This window comes from Talaromyces atroroseus (genome assembly GCF_001907595.1).
Source record: "Talaromyces atroroseus strain IBT 11181 chromosome Unknown scaffold_8, whole genome shotgun sequence".
NCBI lineage: Eukaryota > Fungi > Ascomycota > Eurotiomycetes > Eurotiales > Trichocomaceae > Talaromyces > Talaromyces atroroseus.
This window is the reverse complement of record NW_017971440.1, coordinates 892,852-907,429: the sequence shown is the minus strand read 5'-3', so window position 1 is coordinate 907,429 and position 14,578 is coordinate 892,852. Positions and strand designations below refer to the sequence as shown.

The 14,578-nt window shown below is 49.5% G+C and overlaps 6 protein-coding genes across 6 annotated transcripts in view; 1 reads left to right on the top strand and 5 right to left on the bottom strand.

Moving 5' to 3' along the window:
* The window catches only part of UA08_06257 (hypothetical protein), a gene marked incomplete at both ends in the record, with an annotated part of 1,826 nt that extends 1,515 nt beyond the window's left edge, over window positions 1-311 (bottom strand). The window contains 2 exons of the mRNA XM_020268560.1: window positions 32-139; window positions 215-311. Coding sequence (XP_020118676.1) covers window positions 32-139; window positions 215-311 — 205 coding nt within the window. The remainder of the gene's footprint in view (window positions 1-31; window positions 140-214) is intronic.
* Window positions 312-1,590: 1,279 nt separating this feature from the next.
* UA08_06256 (hypothetical protein) lies at window positions 1,591-3,853 on the bottom strand (the record flags this gene model as incomplete). The annotated part of the gene is made up of 5 exons (XM_020268559.1): window positions 1,591-2,990; window positions 3,044-3,194; window positions 3,264-3,374; window positions 3,434-3,538; window positions 3,629-3,853. 5 exons carry the CDS (start codon window positions 3,851-3,853, stop codon window positions 1,591-1,593), a joined length of 1,992 nt encoding a protein of 663 aa, XP_020118662.1.
* Window positions 3,854-4,997: 1,144 nt separating this feature from the next.
* On the bottom strand, window positions 4,998-7,779 carry UA08_06255 (hypothetical protein; the record flags this gene model as incomplete). Its single annotated transcript, XM_020268558.1, has 3 exons — window positions 4,998-6,643; window positions 6,718-7,469; window positions 7,535-7,779. The coding sequence occupies 3 exons, from the start codon at window positions 7,777-7,779 to the stop codon at window positions 4,998-5,000; spliced, it is 2,643 nt and encodes an 880-aa protein (XP_020118566.1).
* An 863-nt stretch (window positions 7,780-8,642) lies between these two features.
* UA08_06254 (hypothetical protein) lies at window positions 8,643-10,491 on the bottom strand (the record flags this gene model as incomplete). The annotated part of the gene is made up of 2 exons (XM_020268557.1): window positions 8,643-10,305; window positions 10,376-10,491. 2 exons carry the CDS (start codon window positions 10,489-10,491, stop codon window positions 8,643-8,645), a joined length of 1,779 nt encoding a protein of 592 aa, XP_020118641.1.
* A 544-nt stretch (window positions 10,492-11,035) lies between these two features.
* UA08_06253 (hypothetical protein) lies at window positions 11,036-12,232 on the top strand (the record flags this gene model as incomplete). Its single annotated transcript, XM_020268556.1, has 1 exon — window positions 11,036-12,232. The coding sequence occupies one exon, from the start codon at window positions 11,036-11,038 to the stop codon at window positions 12,230-12,232; it is 1,197 nt and encodes a 398-aa protein (XP_020118640.1).
* A 289-nt stretch (window positions 12,233-12,521) lies between these two features.
* Window positions 12,522-14,543, bottom strand: UA08_06252 (D-lactate dehydrogenase; the record flags this gene model as incomplete). Its single annotated transcript, XM_020268554.1, has 4 exons — window positions 12,522-12,614; window positions 12,684-12,859; window positions 12,918-14,192; window positions 14,258-14,543. The coding sequence occupies 4 exons, from the start codon at window positions 14,541-14,543 to the stop codon at window positions 12,522-12,524; spliced, it is 1,830 nt and encodes a 609-aa protein (XP_020118585.1).
* Window positions 14,544-14,578: the final 35 nt, after the last annotated feature.

Here is a 14,578-nt window from a genome sequence, read left to right as displayed (position 1 = left end):
GGGGGGGGGCAATTATAAGGAAAAAACACACCAATTTCATAGATAGCGGTGACAGTGCCCTGCATTGTGGAATTGTCTCTCGTAGCTGTGAAGACATCGTTGAATGGGGCTGCGTTAATGATACCGCTCATGACACCCTCTGCATAGTACATTATAGTCACATTAGTGGATGGATCCAGTGTGTACGAGATGCACAAGTCATGGCTTGACTTACGGTCATAACCGAAGAGAAGGAAGCCCATAGTCGCAACGGTTGAGATGGACCAGGACAGCCTCTTGCCGGACATGCCGGCGAATTGGGGGACAGTCATTATTCCGGAACGAAAGAGCGTACCAGCTCACAGAACAACTGTAGAAAGAAGGGGTAAGATTATTATATATATAATACGTAGAACAGGCAAACAACCCTTACTTGATCGATCCCACCCTGTGAAAGCCGTGCGTTTGTTTTTCTCTTTCTTTTCTTTTTTCCTTCTCCTCGAACTAGTAAAACATGCGATAAAGTAAGGAGCAGGAAAAAGCAAATTTCAATGCGAATGGAGGAAAGGGCTTTATATTCACCCATGTTCCTCTTGCATTTTCCCGTTCTTTCGTATGGCATGTGGCTTTCGTCCCGAGGCACGGGAGAACCGTGGAGAAACCTCGTCGATGGATAGAGATATGCAACTCCACAAGAGCCTCGTGCCCCGGCACATACATAAAAGGGCGGCACATGGTTGACGCAGACAAGAATGTAAGTTGAACTCACATGCTGCCTCGAGCCGGTGAATCTCAGCCGCGGCCTGCGAGTGGTTGGTTGCTCCCCCAGATAAGCTTTGCTCTGGTCACCGAGTCCCCAGTGGGTGCAAGGTGCAGCTCCAGGCCAATCAGACTCTCCCAATTGGAGATAGTACCCCGCTTCCCGGCCCATCCCGCGCACTCCACAGCGGGCTGGCCTTAATCTTGAAATCTTATTTACGATTCTCTAGGTTTCTCCCTTCACTTTCCAGATTATTTATTTAACCACAGTAGTCCGTAGTCTCTTACCTAAGCGCTGCTAAGACTAAGACTGTCAATGTTTTCCTCATTCCGGAATACCTCCGTTTTCTTCCCGGCCATATGGGGTCTCCCTAGGTCTGCTCCCATATCATCGAATCTAGGGAGCGTCTCTTTTCACGTGAAGATTTCGTCGCACCACTACTATTTCGTCTCTTCGTTTGAGTAATGAATATAGTATACATCTGATATACCTCGGTTTCACTGTTCACTCGCTGGTCTTGCCGGAGAGAACAGGAAGTGAATTATTACTTGCTGTACTAGCAGCCAAGAACCAACAGTCCTAATCGATAACACTCACAAAGTAATGCTAAATTGACCTCATATAAGGAAGATGTCAATAGAACTAAATCACTCAGGAATGATGAGGTTTTTTCCCCCTTCTTTACTTAAACTTCATTAAAACGAGGAAAGAGGAAACAAGTGCTCATATCATATATCACAACGCCGTGGCCAAAGTAAATGACAGTTTCGGAACAAGGAATCCGAGAAAGAGAAAGTAAAGCAAGAGAAATGAACAAAAAAAAAGGTCGTATACATACATCATGACATGCATCAAGTCTGGAGAGTCACGTTTCGGCGACCAACAGCTTCTTCAATGTGGAATCCAAATACAAGTCTATACAAATCACGCAGCCACGTGTATTGTCCATTTTGAACCATTGACTGTACAGCCCGTGCTATATCAACAGCCCCGGCATGACCCGGTGCCCCCATCACTTTAAACGCGGGGTCCATCGTGACCAACTTTTTGTACTGTTCCAAGAGCGAGACCTGCCACGGCATCGTGCCAAACGAATCCGAAGAGAGAGATTTGCTAAACGAGGAGAGAGTCTGGGGTCCACCTCTTTGATATCCGGCATTCATGGCGGCCTTGGTGATTAGGAGCTTTAACCGTAGAATATTCGGATCTTCTGCCGTTGTGACAACGGTATTGGTCGAGGATGTATGCTCCGATGTACGGGATCGTCCCGACAATGTGGAGGAGGTAGATGACCATCTGGGTTGGCTGGGTTGAACTTGCGCATGTCCAAGGACGAGGATGTTGGGTATTGGCGCCTCGTCAGGTGAAACGGTCGCCGTGTCCTCGAATATGGTTGTTGGCGTCTCTGGGTTCATTTGAGGATCCATTTTCTCTTCAACCACCTCTACTGATGATTCCGTGGCCTTCTGCAATGCTTCAGTGAAGCTTATCTGGCTGGGCCTTGGGGTCCCCCGGTCAGGTCGAATCTGTGTCCAACCTTCCCGGAAAAGGTCGCAGAGCTCCCAGCAAGCTTGGATGGCTGATCCCAGAAGTTCCTCATCCGGGTTCTTGCCCTCCCGCTTGCTTTGACGAATACTGAAAAGCATCTCGGCTAGTGACCAGCAAGCATGCAGCAGCGAATCTGTCTCTTCTTCTAGATGCATCCGCTGTTTCATAAGTCGATGGCATAAGGTAATATAGAAATCAAGAGTGCGCTCCCGAAACACGGGTGGCAAAGTATGATCACTGGCATTGTAAAGATGGTTATTGAGCTCGAAGCTGACTCGTAAAACAGAGTCTGCGTCTTCATTTACTCTCGCACGGACTTCGAATAACGCCTGGCAAAAGTCTCGGCACAAATCAAGCGTTGGGTCGACTTGCGACGCATAGTCGTCATCCCGACCCTCATATAGCTTTCGACATAATTTCCAGCATGACTTCCAGGCTAGTTCCTGCATGTCACCTTTACTTGTGGAGTTGAAAAGCCTCTCGCGATGATTGGAGCTCAAGTTAGCAAGTGTATTGCAAAATGTCCAACATTCATCGAGCGCAGTCCATAAAGCAGCAGTCTCGTCTTCTCGAGTTTGAATGGCGTTTGAAACTGAAAATCGCTTTCTAGATACATCGGCTGCATTATTTAGCATTGCGGTTGGTGACGACGATGCTACTGTTGCTGTCATCGGTGCATCAGTGTCAATACCCTCGGGTATATCTAGATAAACATCAGCAAAGCATCCATGAACCACAGGGGGTTTTAAAACCCACCCTCCAAGCTGGTAGAATGAGGACGTCTATCAAGATCCTCTATTTCCTGCCGCGTCTGCGCGCGAGGTGTCGCTCTGTCTGATGACCAGTCTTTCAAGGGAGGAATGGCTGTCGTGATCGGAGGCGGAGATGCGGGGCTGTTGGCAGCTTTCTAAAACAATGGAAAAGCATATGTAAGTCATTAGATGCAACCCGTTTGTTCGAAGAAATAACTGCTGACCTTTTCTGTCCCTTGTGGCTTCATCATTATCGTCTCTTTTAGTTTCATATCTCCATCGCCTGGAGTCGGTTTCCCGTCATTCTGGGAATGGACTTGATTAGGCGCTGTTTTCTAAAGCCAATAAAATTAGTCCCTTATTTTAAGCCAACCCAGGGCGCAGAATCGCTCACTCCTACGAATTCACCGAATCCAGCCGGTGCATGAATAACAGATTGAGGAGCATCATCATCGGACCGGGGAGTCGAGCCAAAGGCCGGGGCACTTGGAGTTTTTATCTGCAGAAAAGAGGGAGACCGTAATTAGTACGCGATTAGTACGCGATGTTATCCAAAGTCATACCGATCTTCGTCATTATGCTCACTTACAGTAAGTTCGTGTTGGTATGCAGAGACTCGCTTCCCATTTGCCATCGATGGAGGCCTTGATGGTGTTGTCTTGGAGACTTGAACCGCCGACTCATCGACATCTGTGATATTGGAATCTAGGTCGTCCGATGAAGCTTCTTCGGCTTTGATGGTAATATTTTTATCCATCGTGACAACGGAGGCTGGAGCAACCTGGTTACCTGACATAACGCCGAACCTAGGCATCTCGTTAGTAGGCTGTAATAAATCGCATGCACTCTTTCTGACTCCCGACTAGGCAATGAGATCTTTACATTGAGTTTTCAGATGCCGTAGACCCTGACTGACTCGAGTTCCGGCGGTGTGTCCTCGAGGGCCCCAGCTTACTCAGAGACACAGATATCAATGGGGATTTCAAAGTAATCATTGCATGAATGATGGCTAGTAAAGAGAAGAGAGTATGAATGACGGTTTTCGTAGATTCCAAGTTTCGGAGATGGATTGTATTCAAGCGACTGAAACACTTACCATAACACTATATAATTTGCGCACTTTCGCACTGCTGTGCGTCACCGCAACGAGAAGACGTGTGTAGAATGCGCCTTGTCCAGCTGCTTAAGTAAAGAACTGAGGAATGGTTGGATGTCGTGCACCGTTTCTTGTGAAGAAGGCTTCAACCTAATCGCCGTACGGAGTAGGTACTATCTCAGACAAGTAATGCGCATGACTCGCTTCTGCTATTGAACCTGCTCACGACATGACATATTCCGAGAGGAAGAAAAGAGAGTCGGAGTGAGGGGCGTCAGGCTGTAGCTCCAGCAGGCAAGCTGATGTGTTGTGGCATGCACCGAGAGGGAGAGCTGGTCCAAGTCTTGGACTCTGCGGATGGATCGACGGAGAGGGGGCGGACAAAGACGGGCCTCAGGCCGCGGCGCCTGCGCTGTGACAGACGTGCATTAAGGGCTGCCATTGGCCCGCGGGTTCCCAAGGCCCTGGGTTAGCCGGCCCGGACGGAGCTGCCATTGGCCCACGCCGGCACATAAGCGCCACTAAAATAGCGCGGTTTCCTATTGGAGACTGCAATGTAACTATAGGACGACGATGGGCGACAGCACAACGACTAGCAGCACACCGGCTAGCCGGGAATAGGCGCTCGAGAGATCTCGGAACAAAGTGGCTGTAGACTGAAACGAGGCGTACTTGACTATGAGAATGTATGGAGTACGTGATATATATATATAGTATGCCACAACTTTTTTGAAATCGAACTGAACCTATTTATATAACTACGTGACAAGACATCTGATTACAAAACGCCAGCCCTTTCAAAGGCAGATGCATAAACAAAGCCAAAGCTTCAAACAAGGCAGAATCCACAGCGTATTGTGTCTCAGGAACTCGAGACGAGCGAACTGATAACATCCTTAAACAGCGCCGTGGCAGGCGGCAGTGCAAAAGGCGGAGCACGGTCGAATATTCCCCCAAGGCTCTGTAATGTGAGTGTCGAAGAAGCTTGTTGGGCTGCAAAACTTCGGCCTTCCAGCACTTTCTGGCCTAGACGGCCAAAAATATCACCCAAGCCAGCAGCCGCAGTGCGTTGTTCATTTTCGTCCGCGGGCAACGCGAGCGCCTGAGACCTGCTGTTTCCACCACCGAGTCGCCAAATATTGGCTGCATGGTCTATAACAATGTAGCCTCCAGTGCTTGGATCGGCTAGCAATTGAAGCGGAGGTTTTTCCAGCACGGTTTCGAATAAAGTCGCCATGGTGGAGGGGCTGTACACGGCTATGCCGTAAACCGAGTTGTGGCCCTGCGGATTCACTAGGCCTGCCATGCGGGTCACAACTGCAAAAGTATTTTTAGTGGAATCCACGGCTAGTGCGATGTATTTATGAGAGGATCCTTTGCCCGCCATGTCTGGTTGCACGGGAGTTCTGAGCACATTATCGACGACATCCCATATGGTAAGGGACAGTTCTGACAGGATAACTAGAGAGCGTCCTAGCCACCCGATGGTTCGTATCCTCTCGGAAGTGAACGCATTACGACTGCAGTTGACGGTCCACTGCCGAGAGTCAATAAGATGAACGACGTTCTTCACGCACACAGCAACAATGGATCCATCTTCAGAGAAACTCATCACGCGGCTGGGCAGCTTATAGTTAGCATCATTCGCAGTGTTCCTCCCAGTCAACTTCACTGAATGCTGGCTCTTCCAAGTATGCTCCACGAAATCCGAACGATTTTGAGCTCTCGAAGAGCCCCCATGACGCAAAACAGGTTGCCAGACTCTGAGCGTACCATCCCCACCAAATGTGACAAATTCAGATCGGTCCGGTCGAGCCTTAAGAGAAAGGACTTTGGCGGGCTCGCCAGATGCAGCCACATGAGGAGATTCAACCCGCGCAGCTAATTCCCAGATCTCGCGCGCTTCACTCCAACGCCAGAACTTCAAGAATATCTCACTTCGTTGCACGTTGCTGGAGTGAAGAGCAGACGATACCGCTTCGACGTCTCGCTGCGACGGAGTCCAGGTATCGACAGTAGCAAGCCACTCTCCGTTCATGCCAAGCTCCATCAGTTCCACACTTGGCGGTAGAATTGGCGTTCCTTCGGGGCCTTTGTTCAAAGTAGTAACGTTTGTCCTTGTAAGAGCCTGTCGAGAAATATGGGACCCAGTTTGGATATTGAATGTCTGAAGGTACGAGAGGCTTTGAGAGTCGCCATCGGGAATTGCTACTAATAATCGCTCAGGCTGGAGGGGATGAATGACAGCGGGATATTTCCCTTCCAGATTCCGAGTAGCGGCTTTGTCGTTGGTGTCGACCAAAGATGGCAATTGTAATCCATCTATAGTGGCCACCGAATGCAATTCGGTTGCTGAAATCACGGTGATAGACTTGTCCGCGAGCTGGACTGCATACAAAGCACCGCCCGAAGAAATTGTGATGCTGCGAATAGGTGATGGCAAATGCGGCAAGAAGTTTCGACGTCCAGAATCAAGCTGCCAGAAGACGATGACAGACTCCTTTCCTCCTGAAATAATATAGTTTCCTGCTTATTATCAGCTTCGCGTACATTTCCTTTATAGGTTATTTAACTAAACATACCGTCTCGTGACCATCGAAGAGAGGCGACGGGCTCACGGTGCCAATGCAACCGTTGAAGCAGGGGTAGACCAGCACCATCACCACCGATTAAATTGAGAGCATCGTTATAAACGAGAATGGCCCCAGATGCATCGCCAACGGCTATGTTAATTGACGTAGCCACATTCGAGTCTTTTCCAGCAGTGGCAGGACGAGTCTCTTGAACATCCAGACAAGTAATTTGTTTCACGGGGAGCCTGAATTCTCTCCACTCATATTCATTGTTTTGTCCCTTGTTACCGGATGATGGGCGCAAAGTGCCGATGATGATATGCTGGCGACCACACGCAACAACGACTTGCCCGCCTTGAAGAACTCTCAATTGATTGATATAGTTCGTGTTCTGCAGTATAGTGATATCGGCTGAATTTTGCCAGGCTGCATTCGTGATTATGTTGCATCGTCCTTTTGTCTCTTTAACGGCAAAATATGTCATGCGCCCTTCTTCTTCCTCTTCTTGAGCTTTGACGGAAACGATCTCATACGTGACCACTTTTAAGAAATCCGACCGAGTCGTGACTTCTTGACTGGTTTCCCAATTCCATCGTATGAGTTTGCCCGACGAGGTTGATACGTATATATGTTGAGAGTCCGACGAAGCAAGCTTTAGTCCGGTTACATGCGAGGCATCTCTTGTTGTGAGGGTCTTGACTGGTCGATGCGTTGACATGGAGTATACCTGAATAGCATCTCCGCGGCTCAAGAAAAGATATCTATGCAACAGTTAGCAACTTATGTTATATTTAAACCATGCAAAACCCGAGCGGAACGAACGTACTTCTCGTCTGTGGAGAAAATCGGGTCAAGGTCATGAATATGGCCTCGAAACATGAGGTCAAAAGACCAGTCAGACGACGCTTTGACTGCTACCTCTAGCATATTCGACGAAGGTTCGGTGGCATTTTTCCTGTGCACAATTTGTAATTCTTGATCGGTCTTGAGACGTTTTGGTCGGGACGGCGAGTCAACAACTTTGACGTCCGTGGGCCGCTGTCGCTTGGCCGGTTTCCCTAACGGGGACATTTTTGTTATAAAAGACGTGTAGTCACACCAGAAAGGGGAATTGGGCTCGACAGCGAAGATTCCGTTAACAAGCAAAAAGTAGAGTGTTTGTATTCGATCAGTTTTCAAAATCTTTTGATAAAAAAATAAGTGGGGATCTCTAGCAGTATTGGACTAGCGCCTTGGCGGCCCGTCGGCCAATGATATAACGGTATCAGCTGGTATTAGCGCCGATGAGAAATTCTGGACGGGACCAAGACTCAAAGAAAGAATTTGGTTAACTGCTGTTGCTTCATTTTCCTCTCTTACTCTCATTAACCCATCTCGATAACGCAATCTTATACCTATTTAACTATTTTTTGGCCAAGCGAAGACCGAGCGTAAAAATGATCATTCCAGTTCGTTGCTTTTCTTGTGGCAAGGTAGGTCCGGCGACTGTTTCTTGATTATTGCTAGCTGCGAAGTCAAGACACTCATCCTTTATCTGCATTTGCATAGGTTGTCGGTGATCTATGGGAGCGATACTTGCAGTTACTCGATGACGGCGTTCCAGATGGGTAAGCTTTGAGCCGTTTGGAAGTACCTGCCAGTTTTCCTACTGACTGCGAATAGTGAGGCTATGGATCAACTAGGTTGCAAACGTTACTGCTGCCGACGAATGATCATGACACATGTTGACCTGATTGAGAAACTCTTACGGTATATATAAAGGGCTTATCTGCAAATTTGAAGGAGATGCTAATGAAGGCACAGCTATAACTCTTCGGAGCGAGAGAAGGCCAAGACTCAAGCCTAAAAAAGAAGAAAAAACCGCACACTTTTTTACGAACTTTTACGAACTCGAATGTAAAAATATGGAATGCATGATAAATGGATTGATTGGTCTACTGCACTTTTGGACTCAGACAAATCATGAAAGATGCTTTTTTTGCGTGCATGTGGTTTAGATAAGCATCCAATTCGTGATCCTCCTCGATCAAAAAAGATACTTCGCCTCCTCTTTCATCCTTCTCAATTCCCTCGATCCTTGTCACAATAGAATCGGGATATTTCGTTTGGACAAGGCTTTGAAGCTCCACCAACGACGGTGAAACCAACTTTCCGATCCAGGTCCTTGATGCAGTGTGAGCCTGGCTTTGCGGGCTGACACGGAAGTAAACGGGTATCGCAGGGCTTTGGAGCAGAGTGTCGACATAGTTGAAGGTCGGGTCACCATTCTGCTGGAGAGCTCGCGCAAGTGACGTGTCGTTGGCCGCTTGGAGTAGTGAAGGGTCTATTTGCATCTCACCAAGGTCATTTGATGTTATCGATGCACTGGCAAGCGCTTCGGAGGCTAAATTGCTTATTCCATGATTATATGCATTGGACGTACTGTTGGAGCGTATCTGATTCTGCTTTGAAACCGAACGCTTCCGTAGTGGATCACGCTTTGCTTGATCATCTCGAAGGCGTTTCATGACATCGCGACAGAGGACTTCAATGGCTTTGACTTTGATGTTATGATTAGGATCTGATAGGCCGGGGGCCAGGATTTGTTGCAATAGTTCTGATTCTTGAATCCATCCCTCTTTGAGTTCATTCCAGTGCTCGTCTCCTGCTTCCAGCTTGCTAGTAAAATGATCGGCCTTTAATGTGCTATAAAATGCATGCCGAATCTGCCGACTCTCTTCGGGATTTATGCCTAGCGCGTTTTTGGCCTCTGCAATGGTCATACGACTCTCTAGAGTCCTCATGCGTTTTGTGACATCTGTACAAACAACATCCAATGCAAGGCTTTTTGCCTCTAGCTGATTCGAGTCCGGCATGCTGGGATCTACGTAGAAAACACTTCTTAAATGCGGCGATTCGCGGATTAGCCTATTCTTGGCTTCCTGCCATCGCTCGGGCCCAGCCACCGTCTTCTTGAGGAACCCTGCCTCCTGGCAGATTTTCTGAAACTCGTCACGTATTTGGCGATACATCGCCGCGTCCAGGCTCAGATATTGCTTGCTTTCGTCAATGGTCGTTTCTGAGGGAAAACGTGGCGGGCCGGGAGGATCAGCTGGCAAGCCAGCCCAACCGCGCGTGCGGCGGCGTCGCTTTCGAGTAGCCCAGCGTTCAGCACTCTCCGCCTGTAACCGTTCGAGGCGTTCCTTCCTTTTGGCGAGAACTTCAGGGGACAGGCTTGGCGAAAAGGGCGATAACGTCGACGGTTGGTCAGTCAGCGATTGATTGTCGTTGGACAGCTCATGACTGTTGTACATTTCCTGCTGCAGCGAGAGTACGCCTTCTTCTACGGATGTCTCGACTGGGGGCTGGGTCGTCGTCGACTGTGACTTCATGCCATTCGGAACACGGAGAAGCCATCGGTTTTTGGCGCGGACACGCATCAGCTCCCTCTCCTTGATGTCAAACCCCTCATTTTTCAGGATATTCAGCATGTCCCGTTGGCAAACATTCCGCTCCCAGAGTTCCTTGATGCGAGAGACCAGTTGGGCGTTCTTATGCGCGGGGTTTTGCTTCGAGGGGAACCCCCATCGCTTGAACTGCGTCTGGAAGGCACGCTTACTGTTTGAGAAGCGCATTAGATTAGTTTCGAGCGTCAATCAAACACGATGACTTAATATCTGCTGCATACCTCGGCGCGAATTCATACGTATTCTTCATAAACTCCATAATCTCCTCCAGGCCCTTCCTATCAACAATGTACATTTGGTAACATAGCTCGCGCTTGCCTTCCCAGTCGTAGACCATCTTGACCGGCAGACTGACAGTATGGTACGCCGTAGTTTGTCGCTGGAGTCGCAGCAGCTCTTAGGCGTGAGAGAGTGCGGAGAGACCAAAGGCGCAGTTCCGTTGCCTTCCTTCCAGCCGGGGGGCGGGTTGCGGTTGCCGCGGTCGCTGCCGGGTCACGTGCCGCAGCGACAATTCTTACCCCGACAGGACAATGTTCATTGTCATCATTATTTTATGCAGGACATCACATTGCATCGCATTGACTCGCGCATTCCATTCAATCCCACCAAACGCCGAGGCTGGTATTGACAGATGGTAAGGTGAACTCAGGAGGCAACGCAGCTAACTAATGATTAACTAATGATTACTTTGCGACTAGCGCAGCGGCTTCACTCTCCTTATCCTATCGATAGGAGGGACCGCGCCAACTCTCTCAACCCGTTATTTTCTCCTCAATTGCAATAGGGATGTCGACCGGGGCATGGTGACTATGCCTGGACTCAAGTCGTGATATGCGTGATTCTGGAAGCGGGAAATTTCTGTCTGCTGCTACGTGCTCGTAATGTTCGCAAACACAGCTCACAAGTCATGGCGGGATCAGCATTCTGGGAAGTCGTCTCCTGACTCTTACAGGTATTCGTCCAGTTTGAGCTCCCAAGTGGCACTCGACACGCCGAGTTCAGAGCCGGTGACTCCAGTCGAGGGGCCGCTCCTTGTGCTGCCGAAACGACGAGGCCAGAATGCAAAATCCAGCGCCAAACCGCACATTCGAAACAAATCCCGCGAAGAACGGTCGTCGACCTCCATCGATCTGTCGCGATCCTCCATTGAGCTCGAGGGGCTCGGAATTTACACGAACCTGGAGAGGGATACGCGGTTCCATCAAAACCGTAACAGTGTCTCGAACCTCCACAGATCCGTTAGCCAGATCTCGTCTTCACCGAGTATAACTAGATTAGGTCAATCTTATGTGCACCCGCGGCGCCAGCTTCCAACAGCAAGCGCTCCGCAAAACATAGGGCAGCGCCACTCCGTGGATGAACGGTATTTCACAACTGTGAATCGAAGCTTGACGGCGATCGGTAGCACGGCACTTTCCATTCCAGACGACGACTCCGCCGACGACGACACCAATTCTCCGGAAGAAGCGGAAACACCGGGGGCGGTCTCGATAGATTATCGACATTCAACACCAGTAATACTTCAAAGGGCACACACGGATACAGCAATTAGCAGCGGCATATCTTCCTCTTGGACGCCGTCTGAACACCTATCGTCCGCAGAGTTAACATCACATGCAGCCGCTGTACGCGCTGCTCGAATAGCATTTGCGAAGAAAGAAGCTACAAAAGCACGAAAAATCGAAGAGCAGCAGAAAAAGGCACAACAGCGCGGTGAGCGCCGACATCAGCGATCAGTTAGTCATATGGTAAAACCGCCACCAGCAACTGCCAACAAGAAACAGTCAGAGCAGCAACAACAACATCATCGACGTGCAGTCAGCGAGGCTTTCCCACCTCGCGCGTCATTCACAGAAAATGATCTAGCAGAAGAAAATTCCAACTTGGAAGAAGGGGTAACGACGACGACGGCGGCTACTACTACCACCACTACTACTCTTACTCCCTTGGGCCCACCAAAGCTTCCAGCAGCAACCAAGCACAACTGGAACAAATTCCTTACCTGGGGGAAAACACGCTACTACAAAGCCAAGAGAAAAGTCTCCATGCCTGTATCGACAGCGGCGACTTATAGGTGATTTATCTCCTTGTCTCGGTCATTTTCTTACCTGGAGTAAGACATAAAGAAAGACCCTTCTTTACACAAGAAGCCCCTGTTGTATATAATTTGATAGCGTTTTTCTTTTCTTTTGTTTTATTAGCATTCGCGGGCATTCTGAGAGGGATCTGCTGTACATAAGTCCCATCATCAAGTGAAAGCAATTCAACCAGCATAATTCAGTTTACACGTAGGATTGGACGTAAACAGATATCTAGGTCCAATTTTTATATTACAGGAATGCACCCACAGCTTGAATCTCATCTTATCTACCATTCTTTGATCTCCCCTGGCAATGGCGCTTCCACCCTCACGGTCTTGTCGCAGTTGAGCAGACACAAAGGATCCAAAGCGAATTTCAGCTATAAGCAAGGTATCGATCAGTAAAAGTTATCATCAATGGTACTAAAATAAAGGTGATTTCCTCATACCTGGCGCATGACATCCACGGCTGTTTCTCCAAGCTCATGAGTCAAATAATCCCGCTTGATCAGCCCAACGCCATGCTCTCCAGTGACTGTTCCTTCCAGTTCGACGGCATTTTTCACCATGCGATGCACAACCTCTTCTGCGAGAGATTTCTGCTTGTCATTGAAGAGAATGATGGCTTCGGAAGGGGAGTGGTCAGAAAATGGAATCGCAGTGAAAATGGTTGGCAGACTCACCGTGGAAATTACCGTCTCCCACATGGCCACAAATACCAGCCAGCAGCCTACTCTGAGTCAAGTCTCGCTTCGTCCTTTCTATGATATCCGGCATCTTGCTGATCGGTACAGCGACATCGGTGGTCCACACATGGTCACTGGGGTTTCTCTTCATGGAAATGACACTCCATAGAGCCGCCTTGCGCGCACTCCAGAGCTCCTTCATTTCTGTATCGTCCCGGGCAAACTCAAAGGTCTTTCCTCCTGTGCTTTTCGAGAGCTTCTGGACTATGCCTATCTGCTCTTTTACTCCAAGCGGGGTGCCGGCGAATTTGAAAAACAGCGTTGGAGCCTCTGCCCACTCGCGCCGGGTTGACTTGCTTGCATTGATGCATTTCATCTGCACGTCATCGAGGATCTCCAGGCCGGCGATGTGAATGCCTTCCTCGACAACCCTCCGAGCGCAATCGGCGGCTTGCTGAACGGTCGGGAAGCTCGCTACGGCCACGCTTTCGCTCTTCGGCTTCACGGCCAACTTGAGGGTTGCCTCTGTGACGAGACCGAGGGTACCCTCGCTGCCAATGAAGAGTTTTGTCAGGTCGTATCCAGCACTAGATTTCTTGGGTCGCTGTCTCGTTTTGATGACTGTCCCGTCGGCCAGGACTACGGTCAGAGAAAGAACCCATTCCCTCATCGTCCCGTATCGGTACGCATTGGTGCCCGAGCAGCCTGTGCCAACCATGCCGCCAATCATGGCGCCGGGGCCTGGATCGGGGGGGAAGAACAGACCGTCTTTGGCGACTTCCTCGTTCAACTCTTCCCAGCCTACAGCAGGCTGCACAACGACGTCTAGGTCGTCCTTGTGAAAGGCCAGGATACGGTTCATCCGTTGAAAGTCAATGCACACGCCACCTCTGGTTGGGGCATAATGACCTTCCAGACTGGTTCCGCCTGAGAACGGCGTAACGGGTATCAACCTCTGATGACAGATCTTCATGATACGCGACACCTCCTCGGTGGTTGACGGGTAGACAACGATGAAAGGCTTTTCGCTGTCCTTGACAGAATACGTCGAGAATTCCGATCCGGAATGGGAGTGAAGATCGAATTCGTCCGTAGATACATTCTCCTTGCCCACTATGCCTACAAAATCGGCCCAAGCAGCTTGCAGATTCGAAGACGTGGTATTGTGTTTGACAGGTCTCGCGTCGGCGAGAGGAGTCGTCGACGACGATGCCGGAGCATTAGGCGTGAGGGAGCCAAAGTAGTATCCGCCGGTGGTGAAAAAGACCAACACTAAGAGAAAAAGGTATTAGTGAGATAAATCCCTTATATTGCCGTATTCGTATCAGAAAACACACCAAACGTCAACGCCGCATATCGAGCGCCGGGGGACTGTGTCTGATATTGCGAGAACCGTTCTTGCTCGGCGCGCTCTCTTTTCAGGCGCTGTTGCGTGCTCTCGTACAATTGGCCCTTGAAGGACGGCCTCTGCTGCTCATCTCGGACAGGCTGCGAAGAGGCAAAATTGCGACGCAGCAGGGGAGATGCTGCATGCTCGGTGTGGTGATGCAATGGTAGCGAGGGACGACAAAAATATTGAGCGGGCGCCGGGGCGGGCCTGACTCGGAGGGCTGCGCGCCTCATGGCGACTATCAGTTGTGATCACAGCGAGGAGTCTG